Source organism: Cyprinodon tularosa, unplaced genomic scaffold, assembly GCF_016077235.1.
Source record: "Cyprinodon tularosa strain WSP-4 unplaced genomic scaffold, ASM1607723v1 ctg75, whole genome shotgun sequence".
Classification (NCBI taxonomy): domain Eukaryota; kingdom Metazoa; phylum Chordata; class Actinopteri; order Cyprinodontiformes; family Cyprinodontidae; genus Cyprinodon; species Cyprinodon tularosa.
The window spans coordinates 21,808-32,347 of NW_024039507.1; the positions used below are offsets into that span (position 1 = coordinate 21,808).

The 10,540-nt window shown below is 38.5% G+C and overlaps 1 protein-coding gene across 1 annotated transcript; it reads left to right on the forward strand.

The window, feature by feature from the left end:
* Positions 1-6,843: 6,843 nt before the first annotated feature.
* Positions 6,844-10,319, forward strand: sox9a (SRY-box transcription factor 9a). Its single transcript, XM_038270067.1, has 3 exons — positions 6,844-7,567; positions 7,773-8,020; positions 8,222-10,319. Exons 1-3 carry the CDS (start codon positions 7,140-7,142, stop codon positions 8,983-8,985), a joined length of 1,440 nt encoding a protein of 479 aa, XP_038125995.1. The 5' UTR covers positions 6,844-7,139; the 3' UTR covers positions 8,986-10,319.
* The last annotated feature ends 221 nt before the right edge of the window (positions 10,320-10,540 follow it).

Here is a 10,540-nt window from a genome sequence, read left to right on the forward strand (position 1 = left end):
GAAAACATGTGATCAATGTTTTTTTGAGTCATGCTTTGTAACTGTCACCTGTTCTCAGATGAGAGGACCCCGATCAAGGACACATGCACATCATTAGCCTCTACAAAAGACTCAGGTGATGTTGTAATATTTTGTCAGCACTTGGAAAATGAGCCATTGTTATTCACACTTAATTACAGGTCAGGCTTTGGCTTTGGAAATAGAGGGCACTGACCTACAGGGATCATACTCAGCTTCCATACTGTTTCATTGTCATTTAAAATTACTGAAGCCATTTCACCTGAGGGCATTATGGGAGGTAGCTTGAAGTCACTCAGCAGACTTCAATCATGGTCCTGGCTTTTAGGTCTACAACATTAAACACTAAAAAGCAAATATAATTCTCAGGGGAGATGCTTGGAATGAAAAATAAGTTAACTAAAAGATCTTTAAAAACACATTTTGCTCTGGTATTAAGAAGTTCAACAAAAGATCTAAATGAAAACAACAAAATCCTATCAATCTTAAAGGGATTACAAAGTCATTTTTAAGGTGTTGTACTCCAGCAAACCACAGTGAAAACATAAATACACAAATTGAAAAAAAAAACACAGAGCAGTTTTGACCATGCCCTAAAGTACCCAGGCCATCAAAACTTCTTTTTCAGGAGCTCACAAAAGACCCCAGAAAACAAGTCAGTGTGGATGATTCAACAGTCTCAAAAGAAACTGGGTAAAAATGATAAGTGAATTTCCCCTCGCTTTGCAAGGTTAGGCGAAAAACACAAAATAATGAAGGTTTTAGAGTGGCCCAGTCAAAGTCCAGATTAAACCCAATTGGGATGCTGTGGCAGGACCCTAAGCAATCCATTGATTCTCTAAAATCTCTAAATGTAGAGAAAAATAACGAGTAAAAGGCTGCAACTAATGATTATTTAAAAAATCCAACAATCTGTCAAATATTTTATTCAATTAATAGATTAATAATCGGATAATCAAATGTTCCTTAAAGAAGATTTTTTATTAAATTAAACCAGGTGAAACTTAACCTTTTCCGCTTGAGGATTTCATAGTGACGGATAAAAAAACATTATCCTTATCTGAAATGCAAAATATCTATATATCTTTTTACAATTTTGATGTAGTTACAGTGATATAGTTATAGTTGTTTTAAAGTCTCTAAACTCCAGTAAACAATTAATTTATTACTAAATTAGTTGACGATAATTTCAATAACCAATTAATTATGATTAATCCGATTAATTGGCCTAAATAAGTGGCCAAGACATATAGACAATAAAGTAAATGATTAACTGCTACTGAGCTAATGAGCTTGAGCTAAATGTTGTCAGTGCCAGTGGGCACAACCATTTATTAGTTTAAGAGGAAAAAATCATTTTTACCTACAGCCAAGTTGGTTTATATTACTTCTTTAACATAATCAGTAAAATACATTTCATGACTACATTTGTATTAGCGCAGGTTGCCTTAGTAAAAAAAAACAACAACACTACTAATACTAAAAAAAAGAAACATTATAGATAGTTGATTTTCTCTTTCCAAGGGCTGTAGTTCGTATCCTTTCAGTTGTGCCGCTGAGGTTCTAGACGGGATGTCGGATATGTGTGAGAAAGTCAGGGTTGAGGAATGTGAGGCAGAATCTTCTGAGGGTGACAGGGCCTTGATAAGTCTTATTTAAACTTTAGCCTTCGTAAAATGCCAAATGTCAACAGCTGCCCGTGGCCAGAGCACTCTGATCTGGTAAAGCAAACATCAAGAAGCTATCCATCAATATTTACGATACCATCATTTACAGTGTTTCTAATGTGGTTTTTGTTTTAGACATCATTCTAGACAGTTTGAGGGGTGGAAGCACCCGGAAGGAAGAATCAGACAGTTCACCTGAAGAATTTTGACAGCTGTGCTCTTTTCAGTCCTCTGTTATGTCTATTGCAGTCGGTCCAAGTTGTGGAAAATATCAGGAAGGTGCTATGTGAGTGGCTAAAACCCCTGCTCTTGTTTCCATACACTATTAATAACCAAGTTAAGGTAGTATAATGCATGCTGTAAATCATAAAGCCATCTTAATGTTGTAGTTATAAATGCAAATGTGGGGTTATGATCTGCTCTTGAAAATAACACGCTATATTTAATTTAGTTAAAAGGGTCATGTGATTCATTTATAAAATTACCAAAAATGTTGTTTATGATGGAAAAGTGAATTGATTGTTGGATTTACAAACAAACAATCTAATGCACCGTCTATGCTGACACCCGTACACAGAAATTATACTGGTCTGCTCAAAAATTTGCAGTGGAATCTGCAAAGTGAAAGACATGTTTTAGCAGTTTACCCCAACTGTTTGCTTCAAAATTTTGACGCATTGGTTCGAACTCAAGCTGAGAAGTTTCCCAAGACTTTCGCCTACAGCCGGTTGTTCCGTGTAAGCTGTGAGATTCACATCCACCCCTCCTCCCCTGGCCGTATTTAACTGGAATTCAGTCTGCAAGCCTTCTGCAGTCAGCAATGTGACAGCGAGAACATGTCCAACCACACCTCTGATGCCTCGGTGCTAGCCATCACAGGGCTTCCTCCTTTGCAAGTTCAGACCAGTCGGCTCACAAATCAAAAGAGAAGATTTACTTGAACCTCCCGAAACACATGTCACTCTAAAACGTTAACAAATATCCTTAAACTTTTTGGGATTTAATCACATCATGGTCGTACACTTCCATATACACCAGCTGGATTTTAAGACAAAGACAAAGTAACACACTATTACAATGTGGAGCATTTTTAGGATGCATCTTCTCTTTGTACACCAATAGTGTGATTTTTTTGTTAATTCTTCTTTGCTGTATGAATTCAAACAGATTTGAAGATTGAATTTAAAGTCAATTGGATTTCAGGACGGGCACTGACTTTATCGTAGCTCTGGCTATATGTGATCAAACTTGTTAAAGATTTTTAAGCTTCATTTGTGCCTTACTTGGCTTGTGGAAGCATTCTTCTTGAGGCTTATTGTAAACAAGTCAACGATTGGTTGTCCAGTCAACAAATTCTCCCATCTCAGAAAGGGTTAAAGAATAAACCCCAGATATTTTACTGCAATTATCATCAGTCATTTCCATTTCACTTCACAATAATTCCTTTTTTTGTTAGTTATTCTTATAAAACCCAACTACAGCACATTAAACATGGCTGTAACGTACCAACATCTGCTTTAGTCAATGTAGCATTAACACTTTTGCAATGCACAGTGTGTTTATGAAATAGGATAAGATGTAGGAATGAAAAGCAGGTTGGAGGCAACTCATGATTGGCAGCTTGCTGATGGAAAAGGTTTATATTTTCTTTCAAGGCTAATAAAATCTGCACAATATCCATATCAAGTGGTTGTTAAACAATAAGTATTTTCCTGTTAACCTATATTTTGCCTTTCAGTATCTTAAGTGTTTAAAAAAAAAATGCATCAGAGTAAGTTAGCTGCATTTATGTTTCTGCAACATACTTGATTTTTTTTTAACATACAAGCAGCACCCTGAGAGAAATTTTAAACTCGTTTAACAATGTGTTAATTATTGTTTATATGAATTTTTTTTTGGAATAATTACAATTTTCAACTTTGCATAATTTTATCTCAGTGAGCCTGAATCTGAAATATCATGCCACTTGTTAGTCATGTCTTTCAAACCGGATCTAACCTTAAATAAAAGCCCTGAGCAAATATGCTTTTTGAGCAATGTTTAATATCATTGACTGCTAATATTTCTCTGAATTAGATTTGCAAGCTCATGAATTTGCAAGTTTTACTATCCTTCATTTTCTTGGCTTTATTCAAAGTCATAACTCACTGTCAGATCCGGTTTCTAAAATTGAATACGTGGATTAAAAGGACTGAACTCTGACAACAAAGTCTCTTTTGTATGCTGGAAACAAGTGTTGGAGCAAATCCAAAGAGGCAGATTTTAGTGTCACAACTGTTCTTTTTTTTTTTTTTATCTAAAGTAGCGACTCCACTCAAACACTATAAATTAGGCGTAAAAATTTGTATAAAAAGGACATGCAGAAGATACGTCTCCAAAAAGAAATCTCAATCATAGGTAATTTTGAAAAACATATATTTGATGTCTAACCTGCTGGGAAAAGAATATAGGGGATTTTTTTGTTTTTGCATCAAAACAAAGGAAAATATAGCAACTACAAATTTTAAACTTTTCAGTTTCTTTTCACTTATGGCTATTAATTTTATTACAATGTTATTGCCACACAGAAAACATATAAATAAATAATGAACACATTTTATTTTTTATTATTAAATGCTTTTACCATTTAACATATTGTTTTTTATTATTATTTTTCCATTCTCCTTGGGCCTTCATTCAGAGCTGGGTGGAATACAAGTTGCCAGAATATTATTATTCTTTTATTATTTGTTTTTGTACATAAGTATATATTGTGAAAAATGACAAATTAACTACAAATGAGTTCATGTGTTGGTTGGATTTTGTTTTTTATTATAAAAACTTTGAAAAGAGAGTCCAGTGTAGTAGCTTGATAACATAGCAGTGCTTACTTAAGTTTCTGGACTGCTGTCTCCCTCTATTGGTCAGTTTTGCAACATGTTGCTTTCTCCCTGGATGAGTCACAGATTAGTGTGTTGCACAGGTTTTACCCACGATCAGTCAGCATATAAACAAGAATCAGAAACTTTAACTCAAGTTTGTCCATCAAATAAAGAAATATGAAGCATAAAGTTTAAACTCTGGGGTCCTGTGTGACTCGTGTTATGAAAGAAAGAAGCCTTCAGGTATAAACTTATACTTCCACTGCTGATTAAACTACTTGGAAGATTGTGGTTTATATTAAAAGCTATGTTAAATTTCAGATTTAATATGTGGTATTATTTTGTTTTCGAAACAAATGAAGCCTTTCTTGTGAGAAAATTAAACTTGTATGCAATTAAAGCTGTGCTCACTGTTAACTAAGGTCCATCTTAATCAGGGGCGTTGCTAGGCACAAAGCTTTACTGGGGCACTGGCCCCCTAGTGCATATGCCCCTCCTTCCATACATAAATACAGACAAGCACACTGCCCAACCCTGATACATTCCTACCAAAATTACCAGTTGAGATATTAATGAGTATAAGAGCATATTTGTTTTAACAAACATGAACATTTTCAACATTGCAGCTATAAAAAATAAGACATCAACAACTTTGACAAATAAAAAGTTTCCTTATACACATTCTGACGTAATCATTAATTCCTAGGTTTTAGAGTTTTAGTTCGGGGGAAATTTTAACTCATCCTGAGCTAAGTTTACTTTTATTTTTTGAGCATTAAAGTGTACCTCCTATTTATCATTTTTGCAAAGCGGTCAATCACTTGTGACTCAGCTTAGAAAGTTCTTCCTTTTCAACTGATAAAATAGCAAGATGATGGAGCCTATCTTGTCCCATTGTGCTCCTCAGCCAAGTGTGGATCCTTCTCAACACACTGAATGACCTTTCACACCTCCAGCTGTAGACTGGGATGGTGATGGAGATCTGGATGATCTGCGTTAGTGTGGGGAACATGATGTTATCGAGCAAGTTGAAAACACACTGCATATCCTTGATGACAAGGCTTTCTTTTTTAACCAGGAAAAGCTTTCAAACCATTTTGAATTAAATGAACGTTTGTTTTACTCCAAATTTGTCCTGGGGATGGTGGGACAACTTCACTTGTGTAGGACCATCATGCTTTCCCCCTAAGTCACTAATGTCCCCTTCTTGTTTGTGGACGCTGGTTGTTGCATCCTCATCTCCTTCATGGTCCTGTCTCTCCTGTCCTTCACCTGCCTCTTGCCTGTCAGTCTCTCCTCCTCCTCCCTTTCCTACTCCAGCACCTTCATTCTCATTCTCTACAGCAAACATAAAAAAACGCAAATTTATAATTATGTAAATATCTATCATATTGCTTATAACGTCCCTAATGTAACTGCTTAGCTTAAATCACTAATTCATCTCGGGCTCTTACCTCCCTCTCTCATCTTGTTTTACTGCTTCCCTGTCTCTGCTTCGTGTGAGGAATTTCCTGATATCCATCTACAAACCAATGCAGTCATTTCCAGTTAGTAGCCTATAAATAAATCATGTGGTTTCACTGGGAAAATAATAAAACTGACAGGTAAGGAACGTTACCAGAACTAAAAATGCGTCGTGGCCGCACAGTGTCCCATCCAAAACAGCTGAGAGCACCGTGTTAATTTACCTGCAGTTCATGCAGTGACATGCGCTGACGTGGGGGCGCTAATTCATCCTCAATTTGGAGTTACCAACACACTTGCTGCGCATTTGAGTAGAAATATACGTCTCCTCCCGTTGGAATCATCTAAATTGATGCATTAAAAAAATGTAATACTGTTGCAAATATTCATGAGATTTATACTGGGGCACAGCTCATTTATACTGGGGCACGTGCCCCAGTAAATGGGGTCTGGCGACGCCGATGATCTTAATCACTTTTAATTGAAAAAAGAATACTTGTCCAGTCCAAAACAAATCTATTTTTTAAAGATGAGGCTGTTTTGGTTTTTGTCGTAGATTAAACTGAAGAATCATGAGGTTTTTTTCCAATTCTATCACTTTTTTAAAGCTTTATTTTCTGGTTCGACTTTATTTTCTCATATTGATTTCCTAAAGTTAAACTTTAATAAAGTATTTCAATGAAAAGGGGGGAAAAAAAGTCTTCTTAAACTGGGTTTTCAGTGGTTTTGGTTCCAAGACTGAGTCGGATTAAGTCTCCGCCCAGTGAGCGCCCCACCACCACCCCTCCCCGCTCATTCCCTTCCCTCAAACATAAATTGCGGCATCGCCTCCTGAGTTTGCAGACGCTTCTGGTATCCTGCAACGGAGATAAGTCAGTTTCATCTGGGCTCAAAGTCACAGTTTCTCAGTTGCGTTATCATTTTTCAACATTATAAGAAGTTTAAGGAGCTTGAAGACTTTTATTTTTGGCGTTTTTTTTTCCTTTAAAGGAATCTTGCAGGTCAAGCTGTGCGCCCTTACAGACTGTCTCTGCAGTCTTTGGGCACATAACACTTGGATTTAAAAAAAAAAAAAGGACTTTATCTTCCTTTTTTTGCAATTTGAGTAGAAAATATTTAATTTTCTCGCATGAATCTCCTCGATCCTTACCTGAAGATGACCGAAGAACAGGAGAAATGTCACTCCGACGCTCCGAGCCCTTGCATGTCTGAAGACTCTGCGGGCTCTCCGTGCCCGTCCGGCTCCGGCTCGGACACCGAGAACACCCGACCCTCCGACAACCACCTCCTCGGCGGTCCGGATTATAAGAAGGAGGGAGAAGAGGAGAAGTTCCCGGTGTGCATCAGAGATGCTGTGTCCCAGGTGCTGAAGGGCTATGACTGGACGCTTGTCCCAATGCCCGTGCGCGTCAACGGTTCCAGCAAGAGCAAACCTCACGTCAAGAGGCCCATGAACGCCTTCATGGTGTGGGCTCAGGCAGCGCGGAGGAAGCTGGCCGATCAGTACCCGCACTTGCACAACGCAGAACTCAGCAAAACCCTTGGAAAACTCTGGAGGTAAGTCGACTTTAATTTTGAGGTCCGTTTTTGCTGCGCTCTTTTACGCACCAATGCCTGCAGCCTATTCCTTCTTTAAATATCTATCTATCTATCTATCTATTTATCTATCTATCTATCTATTTTCATGTACTTTTAAGATTTGGAATTGGGAATCTGATTGAATGCAAATTCCCTATTTTGATGATTTGGGTGTCATTTTCAGGCTGCTCAATGAAGTAGAGAAGCGCCCATTTGTGGAGGAGGCAGAACGCCTGAGAGTGCAGCACAAAAAGGATCACCCCGACTACAAATATCAGCCAAGGCGAAGGAAATCTGTCAAGAATGGCCAAAACGAATCTGAGGATGGCGAGCAGACCCACATTTCCCCGAATGCAATCTTTAAGGCCCTGCAGCAGGCTGACTCTCCCGCATCAAGCATGGGCGAGGTGCACTCCCCGGGAGAACATTCAGGTAAGATAAGAAACTTGAATACTATTTGTTTGGATGGAGATTTTAACTGTTAGCAATCAGAATGATCTTGCAGCAGTAGTTTTAGGTGTATGTTTAACCAAGCCATGTTTTCTGTATACATTTAACTTCTACTTGCTGTATTTATAGTGTTGTTTATTTTGTGTATTAGCAATTAATAAAACTATGTCTTTTTCCAACTAGGTCAGTCACAGGGACCACCAACACCCCCAACCACCCCAAAGACAGATGTCCCCTCCAGCAAAGCTGATCTGAAGCGTGAAGGCCGCCCCATGCAGGAGGGCAGCAGTCGACAGCTCAACATAGATTTTGGAGCTGTGGACATTGGTGAGCTTAGCAGCGACGTCATCTCCAACATTGGCAGCTTTGATGTTGACGAGTTCGACCAGTACCTGCCGCCTCACAGCCACGCTGGGGTTGGAGGCACAGCCCAGGCTGGCTACACAGGCAGCTACGGTATCAGCAGCTCCTCAGTCGCTCAGGGAGCAAGTGTGGGAGCCCACGGCTGGATGTCCAAGCAGCAGCAGCAGCAGCATACTCTGACCACCCTGGGTGGAGCAGGAGAGCAGGCGCAACAAGGTCAACAGAGAACCACCCAGATCAAGACAGAGCAGCTTAGTCCGTCCCACTACAGTGACCAACAGGGATCGCCTCAGCACATTACCTATGGCTCATTCAACCTACAGCACTACAGCCCCTCCTCTTACTCTTCCATCACAAGAACACAGTATGACTATTCAGAGCACCAAAGCAGTGCCAACTCTTACTACAATCATCCAACTGGCCAAGGCTCGGGTCTATATTCCACCTTCAGCTACATGAGCCCCAGTCAGAGGCCGATGTACACCCCAATAGCTGACAGCACTGGGGTTCCCTCTGTGCCGCAGACCCACAGTCCACAGCACTGGGAGCAGCAGCCAATTTACACACAACTCTCCAGGCCCTGAGGAGCTGAACACATCCATCCAAGACTTCTCTTCCCCAGCCCCCATCCCCAGTGGCCTTAATTTCATTGCCCTTCCCACATTGCCGATAGAAAAACACATCATGGACTTTTTTGTAGCTCTGAAAATTCATCTTTAAATTGGCTCACAGCAGTGCCTTTTGTATTGTTTGGAATTGTGATTATATTTTTTTAGATATAATGTTTAAAAAGTAAAATCCTCTGTGAGGACATGCTGGTTATGAGTATAGTAGTATGTACTGTGTATGTGTTCTACTCTCGTTATTCTCAACATAATCAGTGTCATGATCATTGCTTGCTTAAAGAAACAGGGATGCTGGGTAAACGAAACCCTCAGTGGCCTTTTTGTTCCGTCTCTATTGTATTTTTTATCTGGAAGTTTACTGACGCTGCCATCTCACTGTAGCCTTCATTTTGTACTGTACATATGCTAACTTCAGTAATGTCCTGGTGTTGAGCAATGCGGATTGACATAGACTAGAAGTGTTGGCCATGATATGACCCTGTCTTCAGCAAAGAGTCCAATGTTGTGCTTTTTGTTTGGTTATTGTGCTGCAAATGCTAAAAGCAGGTGCCATCTAACTCTTCAGGGGGGCCTTACTATGTTGCTAGATGTGACATTGATGCTTGCTTTTTATCTGAGTACTGCCTTCAATACCATTAGTGCCTCTGAAGCCACAGCAGGGAGGCTTCGCTGTCCGAAGAGACAGCCACGCAGGTCGGATCTCCTGCTTGATGAGATTCAGGAAGTGACCTTTGACCTGGCTCTTGCCAGTGTAAATCAGGTCTGAGCATGGTGTAATTCTATCACATAATTTTCCCCTTAATTTCTTTCTTTTTCTTAATTTATTCTTTAGCATTAATTTTATTGGAGAAATATCTTTTTAACTCAGCAGCAGCTAACAGAGTTGAATTTAGGTTGCTGTCATATGTGGTACAAAGTTGCTTATTTATCATTTGTAAATGTTTTCATAAAATTTTGGATTTAATTAAATCAACTTGTGTACAGAATGCTTAAAAAAATCACATGATCGGTCTTTCTCTGTATGAAAAACTGAATGTTTTCTTCTTTTCTAACATGACTGGATGAGAAAAGCAGCTGTCAAGAATTTTGCTGTATTCAACAGAATACTTCTGGGGTTTTTTTCTAAAAAAGTTGTTTTTTTCCGCTTGTTTTATATTCTGTATAATTAGTTCTTATTTTTGTCATCTTCTTAATGCAGTTTCCTTAGGTAAACATCGCATTGTCTTAAAAGCTTATCTTTTGTATTATTATTATTTTATGTTTGCAATAAAAGTAAAAGTCAGAAATAACTATGTTGAGCTGTCTGTGTTTTTTCAACGATGCTTTTCACAGGGATTTGTCTCTTAAAAGATAAAATATGTATTCCAGTTATTCGATTAAAAAAATAAATAAAAAATACAAATATTGTATATAGATTCATTATCCAGATAGTGATGATAGTGATTTCGATAATCATGGCCTAAGAAACACAAATTATTATTAGCTTCAAATGTATCCTTATCTATGATAAAAA

Excerpts from the sequence above, each read along its gene's own strand:
- sox9a (XM_038270067.1), top strand. The coding sequence starts at position 7,140 with ATGAATCTCCTCGATCCTTACCTGAAGATGACCGAAGAACAGGAGAAA. Across the intron at positions 7,568-7,772 it reads ACCCTTGGAAAACTCTGGAG|GCTGCTCAATGAAGTAGAGA; the intron begins GTAAGTCGACTT and ends TGTCATTTTCAG. Across the intron at positions 8,021-8,221 it reads CTCCCCGGGAGAACATTCAG|GTCAGTCACAGGGACCACCA; the intron begins GTAAGATAAGAA and ends TTTTCCAACTAG.